Below are 26,600 nucleotides of genomic sequence, written 5' to 3'. Positions count from 1 at the left end.
AATAGGGGGTGGAGCCGACAATAGCCAGGCAGTCGGCTCTAGAGATTCACCCTCCCTTTGTTTCATGTTTCTTGTGTGCAGGTTAACTTCTTCTTCCTGTTGAGCGGGCGGTCTTTGACTGGTTGCTGTTGAAGGACCGGGAAGAAATTTTCCGGCATTGGCAGGTTTTGTCTTCCCCGTAGCAATTCGTCACAACTTTGGCAGTTATGGCCTTGGGTGGAATCCTTTAGTCTTTTCTTCCCTATATTGGGGGGTGGCATGAAGTGGTTACTCACCCCACTGTGACAGTGATTCAAGGCAGTGGCGTAGCGTGGGGGGTGCAGGGGGGGCTGGCTGCACCGGGCGCAACATCTGGGGGGGGCGCTCGCACTCGCAGCTCTCTGCCCCTACCTGGCTCACTCTCTCTCACTGCAGTGCTGGCTGTGCAAATCCGATCCGAGCCGCCGGGTCGCCGCCCACTGTGGAGGGGAGGGTGCCAGGCGTGCGGTGCGGTGCAGTGCAGTGCAGAGAGAGAGCGAGGGACTATCTGGGGGAGGGACAGTGCAGCGGGGGGGGGCGCAAATTACTTGCCTTGCCCCGGGTGCTGACAACCTACGCTACGCCACTGATTCAAGGGTCCCCCTCTTAAAGGGGTTATATAATGGGTGTAACTGGCTATACACTGAAAGGTCATCAGTGAACTACCCTGCATGCAGGGATATGGGCTGGGCTGCCTGCTACATTTATGTCTCGCAGACCAGCCCCATATCCCATTTACCCTGATGAGACCCAGTTCCCCCCGGCTGGGGGGCTGGGAGGTATAAACGCCCAAGGCCTAAGCCAAGGTCTTTCTACATTCAGAAGTTTAATAAAGTTGTGGCCTAGTTTTAATTCCATATAACATTGTCAGAGTTTTCATTCCTTATGATCCATAGTGGCTGGGGCTGTCGCCCCCTGTCATGTATAAAGCGCAACCACATGAAATGGTTTTCACTCCTTATGATATACTATTAGTAGTTCTTTTTGTCCTTGCATCTAAGAGAGTCATTTCCTTACTGCTATTTACAGGCGGACAGGTCTCGCAGGGATTTCCCCAGGCCTTTCCCAGAGAGCAGCAGCAAGAGGAGCGACTGACTCCAACACCAATTTCCGTGTTGCAGGATAGACTTCCATCCCCTCTTGGTCCATATTTCAGGTAACAGTTGCCAACTCGATTATCTGTGGAGAATGAATGGAAAACAGTTGTGCCCACCAGCCACAGTCATGTGAAACATGCATCATGAATGCTTTCAGTAGTAAACCTCATAATCTTACATTAACTTAAATAATTTTTCTCAGCTTTGACCTAAATGTGAAGCTGCAACACCAGAAAAGTTCTTAAATGATCTAAGGGGGAACTGGGTAAAGCAAGTCATAACTGACTGCCAAGGGTTTGTCAGCGTAACAAGATCACAAAATAACAGAGAAAGACTTGGAAGAGGTCCAAAATGTCTTTTAGCTCAGCTCTCCTCATCTCACCAGAAGGAAGGAACACTCAGACCCAGTTCCTCAAAGATCACCTGATAGAATCTAATCCCTAGTTTGCCACGATGAGAGAAAAGTACACGGGAAATAGGTGTTTAGAGAGCAAGTAAGCACAAAGGACTCAGATAAATGAGCAAAACAGCAAGTCTCAGGGGAAAGCAATTGCCATTTTTGCAAGGGACATTGCCAGTTGGACCAGGAAGAAATGTCCTTCCCTGATTCAAAGATGTTGGCCAGTCAGACTAGCATGAGAATGATCTTTGCATCATATAATCAATAGGGGATAATTAGGTGTCTTGCCACACTACCAATATCTTGTCTTTCATTGAGGCAGTTCTTTTTTTGTAAATATTTTTTATTAATTTTTGATTACATATATCCAATATATTGAGGCAGTTCTTGGCGTAGAAGAAAATAAGAGTCTGCTGAAGATCGTATGTAGGAATAAAACCTTACTGACTTTAATGGGACATGGTAAAGAAACAAAAAATCATATTATATTTGTCATAAATTTATTAATTCATCATGAATCCATTTACATTTGGGATTTTGAAATCAGCATCTATCCTGTTGTTTTTCTGTTTGTTTTTTGCACAGTTCATGTGATATGAGTGGGATGTACATTTCTCCAGAATTTGTTCCACTGTATTTAAGTAATGAATCAATCTTGTTTCATATGGAATCCTTTAACCTTTCTGCTTATTTATTTAATATTCTTACCAACGCAACCAACTCCTGTTGGGTTCAGCTGGAAATCTGGAGGACAGTTGCACTCATATCTTCCAGGTGTGTTCACACAGAAACCATTAACACAATTGATAGGATCTGCACACTCATCAATGTCTAAGGCAGCAAGAAGAAAAAGAGGAAAATTTAAAATTTATGTTTAGCTATTGGGGGGACTATTGGGTTGTTGTTTTTACTTTTATTGTGTATTTTGTGGTTTTATATCTTGATTTTATTCTGTGAACTGCCCTGAGACCCCCGGGTATAGGGCAGTATTATTATTAAGTATTATTAATAATAATAATAATAATCACTATTTTAATTCAAGAAAAGAGGCTAAAAGTTTTGCATTCTCATTTCATAATGAATTAATGAATGCCAGTTTTCATCAAACTTCTCCATCAATTGTTTGTACTTATCTGCACTTCCTAAAATGTATCTGTTTAACCACAAAGGGATATTTCTGAAATTCTCCTAAACCAATGAATACGTTTTTACACTTCCAGTTCACAGCCACCAACATTCTGGCTGCCATTAAAGAAAGCCAAAAATGTAAACATTTATTTAACAAAATCTCATTCTTCTACTACTACATTCTTCAAGTGTGATGTGTTTACCTGTACAATTTCCTCCAGTTCTATCCAGCTCATAGCCATCATCACAAATGCAGTGAAACATTCCTGGCAAGTTATTGCAAGTACCAAACACACAGATATTCTGGAAGGCGCATTCATCAATATCTGAAAGGATAGTATATATATAAATAAATTAGTTACCCACACATCAATATTGTACATATTCTGAATAATTTGTCATCGAATGCAAATGTGCATTTGAAAATGTAATCTGTGCTTGTGTGGTTTTATTGGGAACGAACAAGCATGCAGTTGTGTACCCTCATCACATTCTACAATAAGAAACATTTGTTTGAATGCAATACTTTTCTACATGTCTTTTAGTAACTGATACAAGGAAGATGAGTCCAAATTTAGCTGCAAGGTTTTTGGTCAAAGGCCATGCAAAGTCTTTAAAAATTAAGGCAGCTTTTATCAGAGCTGGCACAGCATAGTAATTCTTGATTAGAAAAATGTATTTTCTTTGTAAAGCTTGTGCTTGAATGTTCTTTTCAATGCTTCTTGTGGTTTCCCTCCTGGCATACAATCCAAACCCTGAAAATGCAAATGGAATAGTGGTGCGTTACCTTGGCAAGATCTGCTGTCTGAAGCCGGAGTGAAACCCATCTCACATTCACAACGATATCCACCAGGAATATTCAGGCATTGTCCATTTTCACATAGATTAATATTTTCTGCACATTCATCGATATCTGTTGAATATAATTAAGTTTGATGTTCAACGTAGCAAAAGGGATTTGGTCGGCAAATGTCCATTATAAACATATCTAGATAATTCTCCAAGTTACTTGTTTTGTTAAGTATTACTTGACATAAAGCAAAACTGGTGCTTCCACCTTAGTTGAAAATGAGCAGTGATATTTCTGTTTGATATTTAAATGCTAGCTTTATCCATTACAGAGTAGCTTGGGTGTAAATGCCATGTTAAGAAATTACACAAGAAGGTATGCAGAAAACTAAGTATGGGGGGGAAACCTGATCTCGCAATGTTGCTGGAGCTCTGAATTCTGCTTCTAAAGGAAACAAGCAGATAAAATGATTTTCTTAAATCTCTCTTACCAGAACAAGTGAATCCATCTCCAGTAAATCCTTCTGCACAGGTACAGCGATATGATCCAGGAGCATTCACACACTGAGCATTTACGCTACACTGGTGTGTTCCGTTAGAACATTCATCAAGATCTGCCAGAAAAACACACACAAAGGAACTAGAAAAAGGATGCACGTGTTCACAGAAACAGGGATTTCCACAGGAGTAGCTTGCTTGCACAATTGGTTCAAAGAGCGTCAGAACTGGCTTTCAGCCATCATGGGTCAAAGCTCAGTGAAGGAGCTGGTGCTCTACATGCAGAAATCCCCAGGTCCAAACCCGGCCATCTCCTGCTAAACGTATCAGGTAGTAAAGTGATGGAAAAGACTTCTGCAAGAAGAGCCACTTGCCAGACAAAATAAACAATGTAGGGCTGAGATGGATCAATGTCTGACTCAAAATGAAGGTAGCTTCAGAAATTGATCTGCCTATTGCTATGTTCAGCGTTAGTGGAACATTTTAAATACTTTACCAATTTCGTTTAAACACTTTTTCATTTCTATTGCATGCCTCTGTTAGAATGGTTACCATAATAAGAATATATATATATGCGCCAGTTCGTTAATCCAAGGCATGACTTTATTGCTGTATGATTCTAGATGGCTGCCTAAGGCAGAACTCTTTTTTTCAACCATAAATGAATGGGACTCTTCTCCTTCCAAACACCACATTGATGCATGTATGCTGGTGCTTACCAAGAGAAAGAAAGTGGACAAGTTCAGCACTCCTACAGGAGTGGGGAGGCTGGCAGGCATAGTACACAGGAGATGATGAAGGAGGCTCAACAGGTCACATGAGAAGGGCAGTATAGATGAGGGCAGCAGAACACATAACCTCCAGGATCCATTATGGGTAGAGGAGTTTGGAGGGCTGTGGACAAGGGAGCCAAGGGGGCATAGGGTTACTAGGTCTAAATCTAGACCTTGCTAGGATATTTCAGCCAGATTTGGCTTCAATTATCGCTGCAACATTGTGACTTGGCAATTGTTAAGGGGCAAAGAGTGCCAAGAACCAGTGGGAGGGAGGGTAGAAATTAATCTCAAATATATTGTTTTGAACTAATTAACTCTGACTGAAAGCTGCACGTTTAGCTTAAATTTGCCCAAAGTGATAGCTTCAAACTTGCTTTCTCATAACCTTTCAATGACATGAAATCATAAAATTATTTTGTTTCGTCCATTTCATTTATAATATTTACATTTTAAACATCAACTCATTAGCACTGGGTAAATATTTAAGTAATATTCTGCTCTATAAGTGATTGGATTTAACAATTGTCATCAAAGGCCATCTCTAACAATGTTATCAATCTCCTGTCAACAGTAAGAAATCATGAAAAGAAAATGGCTTTACTTTCTTTGTAGACTTCACATAGAAAAATGTTCACAAACATGGAATTATAATAGACTGAGGCATTCTAGTAAGAAGGGAAATTACTTATCAGAAATTTCTCTCTCTCTTAGGGAAGAAAGCAGTATTCTCAATACAGTGGTACCTCAAGTTATAAACACCTCAGGTTACAAACGCTTCAGGTTACAAACTCCGCTAACCTGTAAGAGTTACCTCGAGTTGAGAACTTTGCCCTAGGATGAGAACAGAAATCATGTGCTGGCGGTGCAGCGGCAGCAAGAGGCCCCATTAGCAAAAGCACGCCTCTAGTAAAGAACAGTTTCAGGATAAGAACGGACCTCCAGAATGAATTAAGTTCATAACTAGAGGTACCACTGTACTTCAAAAGTGCCCCTCCTATCCAGATAAGAAGCAGGGGAATGTGCTGATTAAGATGATTAAGGGACACCCTCTATGAAAACCATCAAAATATTCCTGAGGTGGGAGATTAGGGGGAGATTTTGCTTCAGGAGTTTCTCTACAAATTTGGATTTTGTTGGGACCACGAAGTTGTCTTTTAGGCCCATGGAATACTCCAGCACATATCCTATTCATATTGTCTTTCTTACACTTTAGATCTGTGTGGTCTTGTTTCCACTGAGGCACCAACCACATGAGACAGACAATTACAGCATAATGGCAATGGGGCAGCCTATCTCCTGCTAGAACACTGTTTGTTTTCAACCTTGGATGATGAACAGTTTCCAGGGGAGATCAGTGAGGAATTTCAGTTGGAATATTTGGAATGTGGTTATTGAGTCTTATAGCTGGTAGAGTCCCAAGTGGTACCCAGATGCTGGCAAGTCCCAAAAGGACTAATAGGACTTGGGAATTTCCATCCTCTCATTTGGCAGTTTGGACAAACTTCTTTTACTTTTGGTTTCCACTGGCACCACCGAAGAACCTGGTGCCAGAAAATAGTGTGGCAATCAGGCACCACTTATGGCTAGATTCATGCCGTGTTAAGTACACATTCCTTCTGTTTCTGACATTAGAGGCTATAATAGAGTTTGCTAGGACAGTGGCTGATAAGAAGAACCTTTTTGGTCTACTCTTCAGATTCTTAGAAACTGATTCCAAAGAGGCAAGTCGGTCAGGAGGGTCAACATTGTAGAGATGGAGTTGGGGACTGATGAACACAACAACACTGAACATGCCTCAGTGTGGCTTCTCCATTTTTATCACAGGGATCTTTCGGGTTTCCTTCATGACATCTCTCACCCAAGTGGCCACTGGCACATCTATTGTTGGAATCTGATAATAATATTCTCCAAGCGAGAATACACCTTATAACAAAACTATGTATCACATTGGCTCTAGCTAGGTTGGATGATCCTACTGAAAGAATCTGGTAACTCAGCAAGGAGGAGAACGTATGGGAGGAGAAAGCAGGAGTGGAATATCCATATCAATAGTGTGGAAAGTTTAGGAGCTCTCATTCCCTAGACCATTTAGAATCCCATTCTTATCTAGGACAGCGAGGCAAGAAAGAGAAGGCGAGGAGACAGACAGATAGTCTCTTCCATGAAGGCGTCAACCAGCAAGCTGGACCCATTTCTGACCCAAATAGGAAGAGAAGCCTGAAGAATAAAAAATGCCCCCTTCTGTTTCTGGGTGAAACATTTCCATACCTACTTCATCCATCCCCACTCCAGTCAACCTACCCAATGATTCTAAAAATAATCAAGTAATTTAGGCCTACCATCTTGTCACCTAACCAACTGTATCAATTCATCTCTACTCACCAATACACTTAATTCCATTTCCAATCCATCCTTCTTTACAGCTACACCTGAAGCTTCCTGGGACATTGACACATGAGGCATGCAGGTCACAGTTATGGGCGCCAATCTCACATTCATCCACATCTAAGAAAAGTTGCACATTAAAAAGTTGAATTCAGAATAATAGATATCTTCATAAACTTAGAAACAGTGTCAATGTAATACATCCAGTATTATTTCACACTGATTTTATTAGGACAGTATCTGATTTTAGGAATTATCTGTAATCCTTGGCAATTGCTCATGGTTAATGAAGAGAGGGCATAACCATGAGTCTTGGTTCAGATGATACAAGCCTTAGCATAGTGTAGTGCAGCAGCAAAAAAGGAGGAAAGTGGTTGTGATGTCCTCTCTAGGAGTCCACGTTTGCACAATCTTACTAAACCAAGGTTTGGCTTGACATATGTGAACCAGATAACTGTAATTCACAATGATATTCTAAAAGAATTCAGAATTATAATGGTTAAGCCTTGTTCTTCTTCTTGTAATTAATTAAATTTATGTACTGCACATTAACCAAAGATCACAGGGTAGATTACAGTATAAAAACACAAAAATGTGCATCATAATAACAAACAAAAACAATAACCTCCCACCCCACCCCCCAATTGAAAAGGGCATAGATTGTTTAATTATCTAAAAGCCCTGATGCATACAGTACAATTCCATGCATATTTCCTGAGCAGTAAGCTTCACTGTGTTGTTTGGGGCTTCCAGCTAAGTATGTATAGGTTTGCAGCCTTAAATACTTCAAGAATAATGGTTGCAATATGCCAAGCATTTCAATGGGACCTCGGTAGGAGCACAAAAGCAGTGGTACTTGATAAAATGGTACTAAAAGCTTTTTTTTTTTTTTTTTTAAAGGAGCATACTAAACTCAAAAGTAACTGCAGTTCTGAGTTTTGCTCTGCAGGACTGTTTCCCCACAGTTAGATATGTGCATGTACAAAGAGGTAGGGGGAGCAGGTGGCACTGTGGTCTAAACTACTGAGCCTCTTGGGCTTGCTGACTGGAAGGTCGGCGGTTCAAATCCCTGCAATGGGGTGAGTTCCCATTGCTCTGTCCCAGCTCCTGCCAACCTAGCAGTTCGAAAGCATGCCAGTGCAGGTAGATAAATAGGTACTGCTGTGGTGGGAAGGTAAACAGCATTTCTGTGTGTTCTGGTTTCCGTCATGTTGTTCCGTTGCGCCAGAAGTGGTTTAGTTATGCTGGCCACATGACCTGGAAAGCTATTTGTGGACAAATGCTGGGTCCCTTCGCCTGAAAGCGAGATGAGCGCCACAACCCCATAGTCGCCTTTGACTGGACTTAACCATCCAGGGTTCCTTTATCTTTACCTTTACCTACAAAGAACTATGCCACAACTATTTGGTTCTCAAGGAAGTATATCATACCTGTACATCCTGTGGTTCCCTTCTTGACAGAGTAACCCAGTTGGCAATGACAAATGAAGGACCCCTTGGTGTTCTCACACTCTCCAAACATACAGATGTTGGAATTCAGGTCACACTCATTCACATCTGTAAGTTAATATAGCTTAGTTAGTAACTGCAAACTTGTTCTTCATTAGTCAAGTCACTCAAAATAAATGAACATACTAAATATACCAAGAATTATACATTATTTTTATCTTACATTTTTCAACTAGATCATATCATTGTATGAAGCCACAAGATAGGAACCAATGCGAAAATCAGACACCTCAGTGTAGCAAAAAGATATACATGAATAAAAGTATTACTGAAGCATAAGACCTGATAGTTGCTAAAATTTAAATCAGTTTTCAAAAAATAAATCAGAATTATTTCAGCTACTTTTCTTTAAGAAGTCTATTACTTTTATAATACATTAATATATTCTCCATCATCCATGAACTAGCCCTTAGTATTCAAGATTCCCAAATTGTGAATTGCCCCTCCTTGTAGACTTATGAATATTTATTAGGGAAGGTATAGATTCTGAATATGTCTGGTTGGGCCATGAGGAAGTTTCTATTCTGCAAAAACACAACAGCTGAAAGAGGAACAATATGTGCTATATTTTAACTGGTATTATAATGGCCAACTGAATGGTATTCTCCAATGAATTTAATTTTTATTCTGTCTTGGTTATCATCAAAGAGGATAACACCAGAGCTTAGCTCAGAAATTCACTTCTGAGATTCTTAAAGAGCACCTTCCAATTCCTATTTCAGATCAGATCAGTAGAGAGCTGGGATATGTAAAACTTTCTCGGTGGCAATGCCAATTTCTATTATTGTTCTTTCAGCCCTGATGTGCTGTAGAACTTGTCAGGATGACTGTAAGGGAGGGGGAAGGAAAACCTTCTTGTTCTATGCTGCTTCTATGCTTGTACTATGCCACCTTTCCCCAGCTTTGAAGGTTAAAAAAAAGGAAACACTTTCCCCAGGACAGTCAGAAGGGAATCTAGGGCAGTTTACCACCACAATATTCAACTGCATTTTAGTTTATCAGTGCTTCTTTCGATGAAGTAGTCACAAGATCAAATCTTAAGTTGCTACATTAGTGATGTTTTCCCCTAAGGAAAAGGTTTCTATTTTTGAGAATCAAAAATCACATCAACAATATATTTACAACTCTTGAAAGCTACCTCTAAATTACTTACCAATGCATATTTTCATGTCCATAGAAGCCATGAATCCATCATAACAAAGACATCGATATTCTCCTGGGATGTTGGTACACTGCCCACCATCACAGATATCCGGGTTGCTTTCACATTCATCAATGTCTATAGGAAAATTTTATCACTGTGAAAATCTGAACAGGTAAATCTTCTTTAAAGCCTGCCATGCTAAGTTTGTTACTAGTCTGTTGCTATATATCAACATGGTTGTAATGGTGTTAATATATATACTACTGCTTCGTGTTAATGTAGAATGCTTAAGACATTTCATTTACACAATGCCAGTTCATATGTAATGGGAAAGCATGTGTTGATATTGCATGAGCAAGCATTGGACTTTCCTGATCTCTCCTCCCCTTATGCACTCTGATTTCCTCCCTGAATTAACACCTGAATTGGTAAGGTAACATTTGTGTTTGCCCTCCAAGCCAGAATTGGGAATGAGCTTCCAACTGTGTTTTCCAATAACAATTTGGAGGGCAAGCACACATCTACGTCTTCCAGCCAGGAGGGATTTAGAGCACGCAAGCACAGGGCTCACTTGTGCGATGACAAATCATGGTTGGCATGACATGTGAACCAGGTCACCTATTCATTCAACACTGCAAGATAAGCCTATACAATCTTCTCCATACTGCATCCAGAGAAACAATCACTTTTCTAAGGGCACCTATTAAGTCAATTATCTCCACCTAGAAATAGCCAAGATTGCATTTGAACCAAATAGAGACCTTCTGGTTCATAGCTTGCTCTTCAAACCACTGCATCATACAGTAAGGATATTCACACACAATTCCAATTTTTTATGGATGCAGTTCTGCAGAACAGAATTGAGACGCTACTCTTCATTCTTTTACCTGAACAAGTCCTCATATCTGGCATCAGAGCATATCCATCACTGCAGCTGCATTCATAGCTGCCTTCTGAATTGGTGCAGTGGGTGTCACAGCCTCCATTCATGATCATGCATTCATCAATATCTAGGGAGGGAATATTGTGGACAGATTATTAGATCTATTTGGTACTTTGTTTAAAAGCATCCCACCTGTCCCTCATATTTCCCCCACTCTCTCCTTCCTATCAGCAGAAGATAGTAGGCAGTAAGTACCAAACTGATAGAAAGAAATGACAACAGCGAATGAAATAAAGTTAACATAAAATAAGAATGCAAAATATAGCTCAGCAATAAAGATTAATAATGGTTTGTTTGGTTTTTTTAGAGTAGAGGGAAATACACACTGTTTGAATTCTGAAAGATGCCATCATTGATTATTTAATTTACAGTTATGAAATCAAAGTTTGGAAAAAGAAACGAACTAGAAACATTTATGCAGAAATAAAAATAAAATACTTGCCAATGCAGCCCTGTCTGTCCGGAGTGGCCTGATACCCAGGATTGCATGAACACTGATACATCCCAATCATGTTCACGCATTTGCCATTTCTGCAGAGGTTATCACTAAGAGAACATTCATTAATATCTGAAAAACAAGAATTATATTACTGGCCATTGGGAAGTTGAGAATATAATTACAGACTTAAAAGTTAACATTTTTTATGAAAGTGGGTTCTGATATGAAGTTTTAACTTTATTCTGAATGTTTCCATGTGTCAAAATAACACACAAATTTCACTAATATCCCCCCCCCCCAAAAGCGACACAAGGAGCTTTAAATCTGGATTTTGCGTAGCCTTTAGCTAATTTAGATTGGGGGACTTCCCTTGTCCTGGTCAGACAAGCTCACAGATTGCACAGCTTCCTTGACCTGAAAGGCTGGGAGCTTTGCTTTGCCTAATATGAAGGGCCATCACACTTCCCTATGGCATTTTTTTTTAAAAAAACCCAAAAATAAAATAAGACTTGAAAAGTTCAGCTTGGCTGTGTCCATAACATGGACCAAAAACAGATGAAATAGACTGCTTGGATAAGGAGTCTGGTCTAACATTTTATAGCAACCAGTAAGAGTTTCATTAACAGTTCAATATTAAATAATTTCTGTGAATAGACCTTTATGGTTAGGCTGATCTCTGGCTGCATGTGTGCAAAATCTCATTTTACATTTCAAGTCCAAGAACTTCAGAGGAAAATTACCCTCGATTTGCCATTCGTCAAAGCATTAGGAGCTAGACAAATTCATATTACAAACCAAGTTATCATTATAGCTAGGAAAAATTACTGGCTATAGAACAAGGAACATTTCATTCAGAGACACCTGAAACTCACCCACACAATCTTCACGTGATGGAGACAATTCATGCCCAAGAGGACAGTCACACTGAAAGCTTCCTTCAGTATTCACACACGTGCCACCTCTACAGAGAAGAGGGTTTCGCTCACATTCATCTATATCTGAAAAGAAAATATAAGGGAAATATTGTTATAGGGACCATTTGAGATGAAGTAAGAGATTGTAAACATCTGGAAGTAATTAGGGACGTCTGACTCCCTGAGAAGGAGGCTGTTTCATAACAACAATGATACTTATATCCTTCAGATTTCATAATAAATAAAACATAAAATTGTATAGAATACAGGAAATTGGATGATTTATTCACCCGAAGGACTCCCAAATTCATAATTAGGTTAAAGAAATTCATGCAATTTGAAAACCTAGATCATGCAGAATTCTTTTATTTGAAATTTCTTACATATATTGCTATCAAATATTCAAAGAAAGCTTTCTTTCCTCTTTTATATGAAAGACTTGTTTTAGCAAATGGCTGTAGGCAGCTAAACAAAGGAACTACTGATGTTGCAACAACTGTGATGATGGGGAAATGTGTTGTTTTATATACTGTCATTTGCACAACTTTCAGATCACTTAACCACTACTAATCCAAAAACAAGTACACAATGTTATGCCTAGTTTACGTGTTCAGGCATGAAAGGTTACCTTGTGCCCATAAAGGGACAGGATATTTATAATACAGTGGTACCTCGCAAGACGAATTCCTCGCAAGACGAAAGAGTTTTTTGTTTTTTGAGTTGCTTCGCAAGACGAATTTCCTTATGGGCTTACTTCGCCAGACGAAAATGTCTTGTGCCTTTTTCTTAAAACCGTCAATGCATTCCTATGGGAAACCGTCAATGCATTTCCTATGGGAAATCGTGCTTCGCAAGACGAAAAAATTCACAAGACGAAAAAACTCGCAGAACGAATTAATTTCGTCTTGCGAGGCACCACTGTACTTCATATACATAATTGCTGGCTGTAAGCACAATCAGGTGGTATGAAAAATGGGCATGTAGCTATGAACATGTCTTACACAAGCTTTGAAATGTATATGTAGCATGTGTACTAAAACCTTCATCGTTTACTTACCCATGCAGTTCTTCATCATCATAAATCCACTTTCATAGCCTTCAAAGCATTCACATTCAAAGCTGCCTGGGGTGTTCACACAGGTACCACTTCCACAGAGGTCAGGTGAGATATGGCACTCATCAATGTCTAGTTTCAGAATAAATTTAAAAAAACAAAACAAAACAAGGCTGACAATCAATTTTTAAACCCATTTTTTCATTTAATAATTTGCAAAGAATACTGGAGATATTTAAACATATGAAATATCAAGGTGTCAGGAATCCTAATTACAGTAGGAAGATACCTGAAAACAGAATGTGATAATTGAAGCGGTTGGGAAATGATTGAAGTGGTTGTGACGAGCAATTTGTACAACTATTTGTACAACCTCCCATCGAAACTCTCCCTCCTCTAGCACGATTCTTTGAACACTTCTTCCTAAAGTTGGCATGCTGTGATCTCAGGGCGCTGCCTCCTGAGCGGAAAGCAATAGCTTAAGCATCACAAATGGATGACCAACTAGACTCTCCGTAGGCGTGGATGAGATCCATCTACTCTAATTATTCTAAGCACTGTTCCATTCAGCTCCATGCTTAGATCACATCCTGGAACTGCTGATTTGAGCCACAGAAAGCATAAAAAGGGAGAGTTCACCTTAGCTGCATACTGGGTATTGTCTCTTCCACATTGCCATATGCTTCCAGAGCAACGGACTGCGTAGGAACAGGAGTCAATGGTGACTAGCAACTGCAGAATAATTGACTTGGAAATTGACCCAAGCTCACCAGCTCCTAAGCCAGGGAAGCCCATGCAATCTGTGGGGTGACAGATGCTCCCCAAACTGGCTTAAGAGGTGACACAAAATTCTCAGGCGTAGTGTCCAAGTTTGGTAAAAAGGGCAAGCAGTCGGCTTCCCAATGGGGAGCCTTTGAGATTTTTTAGGTCTTGCATTGGCAGAAGGTCTCACAGAGATTAGCCTTCAATGCTTCTTCCCTTTCTGTATAAATTCAGCTTCAGCCTCTTTAAAGGTAAAGGTAAAGGGACCCCTGACCATTAGGTCCAGTCGTGACAGACTCTGGGGTTGCGGCGCTCATCTCGCTTTATTGGCCGAGGGAGCCGGCGTACAGCTTCTGGGTCATGTGGCCAGCATGACTGAGCTGCTTCTGGCGAACCAGAGCAGCACACGGAAACACTGTTTACCTTCCCGCCGGAGCGGGACCTATTTATCTACTTGCACTTTGACGTGCTTTCGAACTGCTAGGTTGGCAGGAGCAGGGACCGAGCAACGGGAGCTCACCCCGTCGCGGGGATTTGAACTGCTGACCTTCTGATCAGCAAGTCCTAGGCTCTGTGGTTTAACCCACAGCACCACCCGCGTCCCCCTTCAGCCCCTTTACTAGAGATTATAGAGGAAACGATGTGGAAGGGATACGCTAGAAAGAATGGCAGGAAAACTTAAAAATAGTTTAAAAGTCTGCCGAAGACCTTTGAGGAGCTTTATAAAAACGGAGTTTCCTGGCCATAAAGCAGAACTAGTTTGGGATGACTGGGAGATTTCCCCTCAATTAGAAGATTGACCCTGCCGGTGGTGCTGCTCTGGAGGTAAATAAAGCTCTCTTGACATTTGTGAGGGATACAATCTCCGGGTGATATTTTCCTTCCCAACTCTCAGAACTGCTTTAGACTTAAGAGCTAAGCCGAGCAAGTGCATTTCCCATCAATGCAATCATTAGAAAAACAAGGAAATCACCAGCTATAGCAACATTAACATCTAGAAAGGCCTTGATTCACATGCCTTACCACCCACATTTTATATTACCCCAGCACATTTGACTTCCGCAGTTCCAGAACAAACTCCTTTTCACTGCTAATGTGCAACCACCCACTGTGCACACAGCCATTCATCACAGTTGTAGAAAGTCTCAGGCAAAACCTCAACCTCAAATTTGCTCTGGTGTGAAAAGAATGGCTTTTGCTTATAGGACAATGCTAGATACTGATTTATTTGGACAGCTTGGGATCCGTTTGGGAGTCATCCTGCTAATACAGCAATTTCGATAAACTGCACCTGTGAGAATGTTCCCTGGTGTGTTGAGACCAAGTTTTGAAGATACTGGATGTACAGCACCTGGAACACCATTGGTGGTAACAGTAGAAACTGTTATTTTAAGCAATCATTCCAAGCACCCAACTGTCATCAGATTTCTTGCCCAAACTGTGATCTCTGCATAGCATTATAAAAAGATGAAAGATGCACTGCAAATTTAGTAAATCTGGGGTGATAACAGGGGAGTGGCTGGAATATCCTTGTTCAATCTTCAGAAGTTCAAGTCTTGAGACTTTGAAATATGGCACAGTCAATGGCTGCTTGGACAGGCTGGGCCCAGCATTCTTGAGATCGAGGTGTTCTAGGGGCTGAAACAGAAGCAATCTTGCACTGAAACTTGGGGCTTGATAGTTTTGAACATTAGTTGGAAGTATTTCAAAGTCTATATAAATAAATGCAAGGGCAAGCAGTGGTCTCATGAAACTCACTGAGGAAAGGAATGGCAGATAAGGCTTTCCAATGCTAAGTGTACCCACCTCCTCTTTCTTACTGTGGTTGCTGCTCTCCATATGCCTTTCCCTCTGGGCTCTATCAGCAGCATTTAATAATAATACAATACTATTTATATCCCATAGAGACACAGGTGGCGCTGTGGGTTAAACCACAGAGCCTAGGACTTGCCGATCAGAACGTCGGTGGTTCAAATCCCCGCGACAGGGTGAGCTCCCGTTGCTCGGTCCCTGCTCCTGCCAACCTAGCAGTTTGAAAGCACGTCAAAGTGCAAGTAGATAAATAGGTACCGCTCTGGCGAGAAGGTAAACGACGCTTCCGTGCGCTGCTCTGGTTCACCAAAAGTCATGCTGGCCAAATGACTCGGAAGCTGTATGCCGGCTCCTTCGGCCAATAAAGCAAGATGAGCACCGCAACCCCAGACTCGGCCCGACCGGACCTAATGGTCAGGGGTCCCTTTACCTATTTATACCCTGCCTATCTGGCTGGGTTTCCCCAGCCACTCTTGGTGGCTCCCAACATCATCATCATCATCACCATCAAGTGATAAAACATCAAACATTAAAAACTTCCCTAAACGGAAAGAAGGGGGTGGAAGAAGGAGCCAACCATTCCTTCTCCTTGCTGGCTCTCTTGGAGAGGGTAGATGAACAATGAGCAACACAGAGGAGGAGCCAGAATACTTCAGGGACTGACCCTGTGCTCCTTACAGGGGTGTAACCCTTGGCAGGTGCCTGATACCTATACTGCTGACTGTGCTGTTCTCTGGGAAGAGCATGGCAGAAATGGTTTCCAGACTTTTTAAATGAAAAGAAGCCAAGGCTAATGGTGGAACAGTGGGGAAGACACTACTTAAACGTCTTCCTTTGGACATTTTTCTGCTAAAAATCACAAACACTGAACCCCTCCCCTTCCATATATAAAAGCAGTAGGGAGCATTTTCGGGGGGGGTGTATCTATAAAGAGTTGAGCAAGTGCACTTCCTCTCATTGTTCCACTCAAACTTACAGCCCCTTGTGGCTTCTTTTAACTTTTTTTAAATAAAAAATATGAGAGAGGGGTACCACATTGTGGGGTTCAAGGTTATGCTCCTGCTCTGCTCTGCAACTTCTGATAAATCTGAGGAGTTAATTTCATTACTTCACACTTTTTAAAACTACAGGGGTTCCTTGGTTTATGAACTTAATTCGTTCTAGAAGTCTGTTCTTAAACCAAAGTGTTCTTAAACCAAGGCGTGCTTTCCCACAGCAGTGGGGGACTCAATTTAGAAATGGAACACACTCAACAGGAAGTGAAACATGTTCTGCTTCAAAGGCAAAGTTCACAAACCAAAACACCTACTTCTGGGTTGGTAGCGTTCTTAAATTGTTCATAAACTAAGCTGTTCTTAAACCAAGGTACCACTGTATACTTCTTGCAAGGTCCTTGCAGGCTTTGGTTGTGGTGAGGAGCCCTCAACCACCCAGATGAATGGAAAGTTGCTAGAGGATGCAAACTTGAATGCCATTCAAGCCACATTCCAGGAGGGGATGAGTGGACAGCTCAAACCTCCCTTTGAATGTACCAATGTTTCTCTAAGGAGTCCTATCTCAAACTCACCTGTACAATTTCTTTCTTCCATGTCTAAAGCAAATCCACTGTTACATCTACATTTGAAGCTTCCAATTGTGTTTCTGCATTTGCCATTTGTGCACATGCCAGGGAACACTTTGCACTCATTTATATCTGCGAGAGGAAAATAGATAAAATGAGTTCACGTATTTTATGCAATTCATAAGCTCACTTATGGAGCAAACAGTGACGACTCAAAATGTACTGCTTTATCAAAGCGAACTAGAGCAGCGGAATCTATTTTAGTAAATGCACCAGGTGTTCCATTTCTGCAACCGATCTTCTAAAATATATGTTAAAATTATACAAATAACAATTAACATTTTTAATCAGATGCTATGGTTCTCTGTGGCTGATACAGTTAATAGGAGAGATAAAGTGAATAAAGATTTAGTCTCAAAACAGGTAATTAGTTGGTCAAATTACCAAGCAAGTGTGTGGAGGTCATTAGAAGAGGAGTATTAATTCATTCATAAGAGAGGGATTGTGCAGATCAAATAATAATGGACAATAGAATATTTTGTCTTGCCAAATTATTTATTTTTAGGGCCCACTCTATTGTTCAGATAGTGGTAAAGACTCAGAGCCACTGTAGACTAAGGGCTTCATAATTACAGCCACAGTGGAGTCAGGGCAGTTAGAATAGCCATTCTATACCCTGCTTTGACTTGTATAATTGCAAAACTAGGTATTGCTTGGCAGATCTCTAGATAGTCTTCTCCTGACACCTGTCACAAGCCTGTGACATCGTGGAGGAATGAGGTGGAGAGGGGCTGGTTAAGCTTTTTCTCCTCCAGCCACTTTCTCTTCTCCAAGCTAGCTTTCCATAGTTGGTGAAAGACATGGGTTTTCAAATAGAAAAATAGCCAGAGGGGAAAGCAGAGTAAGCAGTACGCCTCCTCATTGCTTCACTCAAACTCAATAGTCCTCTACAGCTGTTTTTCTTAGTAGAAAGTTGAGAGGCTGCTATATGCATCATCTGTGCTATGCAATGTCTGGTTGCTTGAATAGCTTGCATTAGAGTGGGAGGGCTGGGTAGGGACATGGGAAGAAGAAGAAGAGGAGGAGGAGGAGGAGGAGGAGGAGGAGGAGGAGGAGTTTTGAGTTTGGATTTGATATCCCGCTTTATCACTACCTGAAGGAGTCGCAAAGTGGCTAGCATTCTCCTTTCCCTTCCTCCCCCACAACAAACACTCTGTGAGGTGAGTGAGGCCGAGAGACTTCAAGAAGTGTGACTAGCCCAAGGTCACCCAGCAGCTGCTGGTGGAGGAGCGGGGAAGCGAACCCGGTTCACCAGATTACAAGTCCACCACTCTTAACAACTACACCACACTGGCTCTCAACACCGCACTGGCTCTCAACAACATGCCACTCTCATTCCCTGTAATACCCTAGGTAGAGCTTGCATATATATGCCACAAGGAAGGGGAAGAAACAGGGCTCTCTTGAGCCCTATGGCTCAAGTGAAGTCCTTCATGTTTATGGCATGTCATCTACTGGACTGCAGACCTATACAGTGGAACCTTGGTTCTCGAACTTAATCCATTCCGGAAGTCCGTTCAACTCCTGAAACCATTCGGAAACCAAGGCGCGGCTTCCGATTGGCTGCAGGAGCTTCCTGCACTCAAGCAGAAGCTGTGTCAGATGTTTGGCTTCCGAAAAATGTTCGAAAACTGGAACATTTACTTACAGGTTTTCGACATTTGGGAGCCAATTTGTTCGTCAACTAAGCCATTCGAGAACCAAGGTATGACTGTATTAGGTGGGCTATAAAGCCAAGCAAAAAAATCCTAACTTATATATGCTTACATGCATAAAATTATACAGAAAACATATTACACGCTGGAGAAAAGTAAAATGCACAAATGATATTGCCCTTGACGGAATTCCACCACAAATGCTATTTTACCTTTATAAAAAGGCCTGCCTGTTAAAATATCTCCTCGGTTAGAGAAGCCTGGTCCTCTGGGACACAATATTTCATACTCTTTTGTCCCAGGCTTGGGACATTCCTCGCAGTCCAATCCCCAAGCGGCACCTACAGCACAGCAGCAGGTATCCATCCGGAACTTTCCAGGGACAAGTTGAACACATTCATCTTCATCCCACTTCAGATAGCACTGCTCCATTCGGATATCTACAAAAGAGATTGAAAACAATGACAGACGTTGAAGCTCTGGAGCCCAATCCTAAAAATTTCACACCACCAAGTACATGGCTTATCGTGAGCGCTCCAATTTCTGGCTTGGGCAAATATGGGACCAGCAACATTGATCTCTGGTCTATGGAGTCCTGCTCAGGGAAGTTTTTAATGTTTGATCTTTTATCGTGTTTTTAATGTTCTGTTGGTAACCACCCAGAGTTGCTGGGGAAACCCAGGGTATGATTTATTTATTTATTATTATTATTATTATTATTATTATTATTATTGAAACATGGAAATCAGATTGTGGTCATCTGAAACTAAGTAAGAGCAATGTCTTTTTGAAATGGGATTGTTATATGAGGATCAACAGTTTAATATATCAGGAACAGGTTACTCGGAGGTGTTCAAACAGTGAGGTTTAAGCGCTGGAATTCCTTCTTGATTTGGGTTCTTTCAATTTACGTCTTTAATATGAGGAAAATACAAGAAGTAACCAAGGAGCAGTGGCTGGTACGGTGGTGGAGAATCATGAAGCTACCTGCCCCATACTGGCACCACTGCGCCTTAGTTGGATGTGGCTGGGGCAGGGGCGAGTGGTGGCAAAGTTGGGGCTGTGTGGACATGGCTGGAGTAGGAACATCAGATTGGCTCCACAGCCCCAAACTTGCCACTGCCTTGCCCTGCCCCACCCAACACTTTTCCAGCTAAAATGCAGTGACACCGGGGTGGAGAGGGTGGCTCTTTCGTGATCTCAATCTGTCTTTTCCCTAATATAGCGTGTAGTTGTTTCTGCTGGTTTTTGTGTGTGTGTGTGCGCGTATTTTTAATAAATAAATAAATAATGAAGCTGCTAAGAAAATATATATAAATAGTACAGTGGTACCTTGGTTTACAACCATAATCTGTTCCAGAGGTCTGTTTGTAAACCAAAACAGGTTGTAACCCAAGGTGCGCTTTCACCAATGGGGCCTCAAAAAACAATTGTTCGTAATAAAAAAAGGGCTGGAATCCAAAAATAGTTTGCAAACTGGGACACGCACATCTGGGTTTGACGTGTTTGTGATCCAAAACATATTCAAACCAAGATGTATGCAAACCAAGGTACCACTGTACTGGCATCTAACACAGCAAACAAAGAGTTATTTTCACATACGTCAGGAAAGCACACATGGCTCCATGCTTCACCTTGGAGTAATGCCTTGATATGCCGCTTGGCCATTTGACCATTGTTTGCTGTGTTTGAACTACTACGTAAGCTTTTTGTTCTGAAGTGCCTCGGGGGAGACCTTCTCAACTGGCACGTTGAGTGAGCTCTGTCCTACTGCAATAGCCATAATAAATGCTGGGTCCCCAAATCTGGATGCTGGACTTCAAAATAGTTTCCTTGCTTCTGTGGTTTATTCAAAAGGTGGTTGTTCCTCACCTGGGTAACGAACAAGGTAGCGTAGAGGGGAATTCTTACCACAATGGGGAGGAGATGTGGAGCTGCTCCCTGGTGCAGAACTTCCCCTTCTGCCCATCAAATGTGTGGAAGGGTAGAACTGCTGCCAGTGAGTTCCCTGCAGGCAGCAGCCAGCAGTAAGCCCCTAAGTGGGGTGTTTGCTGAGCTTGCCTGTGATCCACTGGACTTTAAGGTGGCACCTCTGCTGCCACAAGATGGCATCAGGCCAGATTTGGGTTCGAAAACTGTTCCAGCTCCAGGCTGCCACAGCAAGCTGCCTTCTCTTTCCCCCTTCCCCACCAGCCGATGTGAATCACAGGATTGCAGATGCAGTGGTTGCTGCGGTTTGGATTGTGCAGTAAATTTTCACCCAGAAAGATGAACAATGTCCTGCTAATGAAGAAAAACTGGACTTATGGTAGCAAGGAGACTGCCAGCCCTCTGCCCTACTGGGCAAGCCAATGCCTTTAGGCATTTTCCCCCAATAACTTGCCCAGAAATTGAGCTCATTTTTCAAAATTGCTATTGTCTTTCTTGAGTGCGTTTTTACCCTGCTGTTTTCTTAAGAGTGAGAAATTCCTGAATTGTATGCTGGGTTGGTTTGGGTGATGGCAGAGCTTCGTTCCTAATTTTCATTCTCTGTTGGCTATAGTGTTTTAAAATGGATTCAATATGTCTACAGCTATTTCATAAAGTACTGGCATCTAACAAGTACATAACGAATGTGAAATTCCTAGAAGTAGATGGAAAGTACAATTGCAAATAAACCAGTAAAAACTTTTTTTAAAAAACCAAAAAAAAAAAAAAAAACACCACACCAAGCACATAAAAAGGCCTTCCAAGTATAGCCTTCAGATCTTACACACTTCTAATATGAAAAGTTAAGAGTATTTTAATCTAATGGACACATGTCATGGCATGATATTTTTCTCTGGGTATTTCTAACTAAAAAGATTGACAGTAGAATCCTATAAATGTTCATGCAGAAGTAAGCATTGCTGAATTCTATTAGATTCACACCCAAGGGTTTCAGAGCCTAGGGGCACTTTCAGACTTCCACAATTTTCAGGTAGCATTCAATCACATAACAGCAAATTCAGGTCTTGCAATTCATGGGGGACTGGCAAGTCTTGCAAAAGATTGGACTTTTTGAGATAAGGAGAGTGATGGGGGAAATGCACTGGGAAATGTCGGATGACACTTGCTTTTACATGTCAAACAAATCAGGGCGAATGCTCAATAAACAAGTAATCTGGATGTCACTTGTCATTGTGGTATTTTATGCATTGTGACTTATTCTTTTTACTGATTACAGCTTAGCAGTGGCGTAGCGTGGGTTGTCAGCACCCGGGGCAAGGCAAGTAATTTGCGCCCCGAACCCGGGGCAAGGCAAGTAATTTGTGCCCCCCCCGCTGCACTGTCCCTCCCCCAGATAGTCCCTTGCTCTCTCTCCGCACCGCACCGCACGCCTGGCACCCCCCCCCTCCACAGTGGGCGGCGACCTGGCGGCTCGGATCGGATTCGCACAGCCAGCACTGCAGTGAGAGAGAGTGAGTGAGCCAGGTAGGGGCAGAGAGCTGCGAGTGCGAGCGCCCCCCCCCAGATGTTGCGCCCGGCCCCCCCTGCACCCCCCACGCTACGCCACTGCAGCTTAGTAGTTCTTTATTGTAATTCTTATGTGTAAACTGTTTAATTATTATTTGCTGATATTTAATTTTACTGTTTACTATTATGTTCTAATGCGTTGTTGAACATTGCTTTCTTTGATATAAGTTATCTATCTTAAAGTTCTATTTTGTTATGACTTTTTTGTAGTGGATCAGATTGTTATTAGGTATGTGATCTTTGCTATTTTGTTGTTTCTTCAGCTTGCAAGCTGCCTTGTGTGTCGCAATATAGTGAAGTGGTATACAAATTAAAAGTAAAATGAAATGGCTATTAAAACTGGAGGTCACTAGGAGCACAAAAGGATTCAGGGCATGTGGACTCTAATGTGTGAACCGACCCTAAATCAGCCATGCAGTGAAGGTTTTATGGTTGCTCACCTAAACACATTCTGCCTGTTCCATCCAGTGTCAGGCCATCAGGACACTCGCAATGAAAAGATCCTCTGCTGTTGACACACCGTCCATTGGGGCACACTCCAGGGAAAACTTCACACTCATTTACATCTAGCATAAAGTATGAATAGGAAACTACAATTTATCCTGATTTTATTGAGACTAAATAAAATTAAAAAAATCCTTCCAGTAGCACCTTAGAGACCAACTAAGTTTCTTATTGGTATGAGCTTTCGTGTGCATGCACACTTCTTCAGATACACTAAAACAGAAGTCACCAGACCCTTATATATAGTGAGAGGGTGGGGAGGGGTATTACTCAGAAAGGTGGTGGGAATGGGTGATTGGCTGATAGGTGTGGTAAACCTGTTATCACTGCAAAAAAGGAAAAAGCAAGGGGTGAGATGGCTAAAAACAGCTTTATCATGTATAATGAGATAAGAATCCAATGTCTATTTAATACTATCACATTGCTCCAACTAAGGAAATATAAGAATATGAGAATATAAGAACTGGCATGCTGAATGAGATCAAAGAACTGTCCCACACCCCATTTATCACATTCTTCAACCCCCTCAGCCTTTTCACTGACTCAGTGGTTGTTTAGAAATTGTATTTTTTTAAAAAAATAATGCACAAAAATGAGAAAGGATAAGGGATATGGAGCTGCTTGGAGTCATGGTTCCTTGACTTCAACAGGCGCTGTTGTTGTTAGAATAAATAGGTTCAATAATTACATTTGTGAAAAAGAACAACAAAGAATAACTGTACCTTCACAGGAAACACCCTTGACTCTTGCAAATCCTCTGGGACATGCTGTGTCTGCAGTGAAGCAAAGATTTATTTCAGAACATGCTAGGTCAATGAGGCCGAGTTGCCATGAAGGGGACCAGCAGCTATATTTGTTAACAGATTTGATAAAATTCATTCATTTTAGCCCATGAGTAAGTTTAAGAAGTGAAATATAAACAAGCTGCTGTATATTAGGGATGGGAAACCTGTGACCCTCCAGATGTGACTGGATCCCAAAACCCATCATGCTCCAGCCAACACAGCCAATGGTCCAGGTAAATGACAACTGTAGTTCAAACCCAAAGATGGGCAGGTGGCTTCTGAATCTAGGTACATCCTTCCGCCCTCTTACAGCATATCAAAGCCAAAAGAAAATAGTATCATTTCGACATAGAAATCCTCATGCACACCTGTGCCAAAAGATGAGAGGACCTGAGCCTTAAAGTTTTTGGCTGTTTGAATTTCAGTGTCTTAACCCCTCTTCCTGATATACCATTCTTCCTATTATCCAGGATGTCTAAGCAGAAATGAGCTTTACTTGAACTGACAGTAGAATGGGATTTGAATGAGTGAATGCACTCTGTTTGCCCTGCTTCAGTATGCTGCTACTTTCTTTAAATACTGAAGATGATGTAATATAATAGTTTTTAAATCACCTAATTAGGAAATGAATCACTGCAAAAATTCCTGGTTTGCATACAATGTGAAATGAGATGTTAACATCTGTTTGTGACTGACAGTTCAGAATTCTTAACCAGTGAACACTTTCTTTCATTTAACAATACTTACAAACATACATACATTACATTACACAGAGAATTTATTATGGGCTGTACCCAGATTTCCCCTTCCACACATGGAAGGGATTCTAATCCTGCTGGAAGAAGAGGGAGAAGGTTTTCACCAATTTCTCCTTCTGCCTTCAACCTTGTATGTTTCCGAGCAAAATTCAAAGTGTTGACCTTTAAAGCCCTAAACAGCCTTGGACCTGTATACCTGAAAGAGGGCCTCCACTTCCATCATCCACCCTGCACACCGAGGTTCAGCTCTGAGGGCATTCTGGCAGCTCCCTCACTGTGAGACGTGAAGCTACAGGGAACCAGGCAGAGGGCCTTCTTGGCAGTGGCGCCTGCCCTGTGGAACACCCTACCATCAGATGTCAAACAGATAAACAACTATTTGACTTTTAGAAGACATCTGAAGGCAGCCCCATTCAAGGAAGTTTTTAATGGGTGATGTTTTATTGTGTTTTTAATATTTTCTTGGAAGCAAACTGGAGTGGCTGGGGCAACACAGCCAGATGGGTGGCTTTATTATTATTATTATTATTATTATTATTATTATTATTATTATTATTATTTATTAATAACCTACACTGCCACCTCCCATGCTTTTCTGGAACCCTCCCCCCCTTGCAAACATCTGGAGTAGATTTTCAGTGGGCATAGGTGGCTACAGGGGGAAAGGGAAATATAGAAAAACCACCTCCTCTCCCTCCAGCAGAAGCATTCCACTAGGAGAGTTCCATTCCCGGGAAGTCTGAATCCAGACCAATTAAATATATTTGGTAACACCGTAAATGAGTTTAATAAGCAGACTTTTCTTTACTTAAAGGATGCATACAGTCAGCCAGTTTTAAAGCAATGTTCCACCACTGAAACAACTCACATATTTCTGCCAAGTAGCTAGAGAACATTGCAAAGTTAAAAATCCTACCTAATTCGCAGCGCTCACAAGGGCTACCCCAAGCAGCTCCCAAAGTAGCACAGCATTCTGATTTTAGAGTGGCTCCATTGATGTTCACTTCACAACGATTGTCTTGAATGTTCAGCCAACATGTTCCTTTCAGACTGTCTGCAGTGAATTCAAACAAAACAGGATATTCATAATCCACCTGTGTCATCAGTGTTGGAAGTGAAAATGGCTACAGCCAGCCTGATCATTGGGATGCTTGCAGTAGTTTGTGCTCCAGTTGCCAGTTCATCAATGGTAAAAAGGTAAAGGACCCCGACAATTAAGTCCAGTCGCAGACGACTCTGGGGTTGCGGCGCTCATCGTGCTTTACAGGACGAGGGAGCCGGCATTTGTCCGCACAGTTTTTCTGGGTCATGTGGCCAGCATGACTAAACTGCTTCTGGCAAAACCAGAGAAGTGCATGGAAACACCCACTGGAGTGGTACCTATTTATCTACTTGCACTTTTTGGCGTGCTTTCAAACTGCTAGGTTGGCAGAAGCTAGGACAGAGCAACGGGAGCTCACCCCATTGCGGGGATTCAAACCGCCAACCTTCTTATCGGCAAGCCCAAGAGGCTCAGTGGTTTAGACCACAGCACCACCCACGTCCATCAATGGTAAAGACTGCCAACATTGCAGAGACAAACTACACACCTTTGTGTATTTGTTCTTATTTTGGGTTTTAGAGGTTTGGGGGGGGGTTGGGTTTTTTTTTACAAAAAGCTTGCATGTCAGGGGAGGGCTTGTTGACTCTTCTCCTTGCAGGCCCATACACATTTACATACTATGGGACTTACCTCTGAATATTCATGAAAAGGCTCGCATTGCAAAATAATCATGATCTGTAACTTTCACTTAGCAACAGTGAAAAACAGAACCCCATTTATAAACTGAGTTTAGACCACTGAGATACAGGTATTAGGGGCAGTGTCATTTCACTAGCATGAAGCTCCCAGTTTGAGCAGGAGTCTATAAGTGTTGCTGGCTGCATCCTTGCTGGCAGCGGACAGCAGAAATCCCCGAAACAGTACATTCCTGGGGTGGGGAGGAGCTGAGCTGGTCCTGGATCTGTTGGATGCCACCACCATCACAAGAAGGCATTAGACCTAAGATGCTATGTTAAGTCCCACTGGTCAGCAGACAGGTTGGATTGTGCATACCACTATGAAAAATCATTCTT

At 41.7% G+C, this 26,600-nt stretch overlaps 1 protein-coding gene across 1 annotated transcript in view; it reads right to left on the bottom strand.

The window, feature by feature from the left end:
- FBN2 (fibrillin 2) overlaps positions 1-26,600 on the bottom strand; it is a 138,609-nt gene that overhangs the window by 34,645 nt on the left and 77,364 nt on the right. The window contains exons 21-37 of the mRNA XM_083403565.1: positions 25,402-25,539; positions 23,665-23,715; positions 22,879-23,004; positions 19,156-19,383; positions 17,235-17,360; positions 13,097-13,225; positions 11,998-12,123; positions 11,129-11,254; positions 10,631-10,753; positions 9,753-9,878; positions 8,522-8,647; positions 7,089-7,211; positions 3,924-4,046; positions 3,431-3,556; positions 2,847-2,969; positions 2,224-2,346; positions 1,036-1,197 (exon numbers count right to left, since the gene is read on the bottom strand). Of these exons, the coding sequence (XP_083259691.1) occupies positions 1,036-1,197; positions 2,224-2,346; positions 2,847-2,969; positions 3,431-3,556; positions 3,924-4,046; positions 7,089-7,211; positions 8,522-8,647; positions 9,753-9,878; positions 10,631-10,753; positions 11,129-11,254; positions 11,998-12,123; positions 13,097-13,225; positions 17,235-17,360; positions 19,156-19,383; positions 22,879-23,004; positions 23,665-23,715; positions 25,402-25,539 (2,205 nt within the window). The remainder of the gene's footprint in view (positions 1-1,035; positions 1,198-2,223; positions 2,347-2,846; positions 2,970-3,430; positions 3,557-3,923; positions 4,047-7,088; positions 7,212-8,521; positions 8,648-9,752; positions 9,879-10,630; positions 10,754-11,128; positions 11,255-11,997; positions 12,124-13,096; positions 13,226-17,234; positions 17,361-19,155; positions 19,384-22,878; positions 23,005-23,664; positions 23,716-25,401; positions 25,540-26,600) is intronic.

This window comes from Podarcis tiliguerta (genome assembly GCF_965153285.1).
Source record: "Podarcis tiliguerta genome assembly, chromosome: 11".
NCBI classification, from domain to species: Eukaryota; Metazoa; Chordata; class Lepidosauria; order Squamata; family Lacertidae; genus Podarcis; species Podarcis tiliguerta.
The sequence above is the reverse complement of the archived record's forward strand: the minus strand, read 5'-3'. Positions and strand labels throughout refer to the sequence as shown.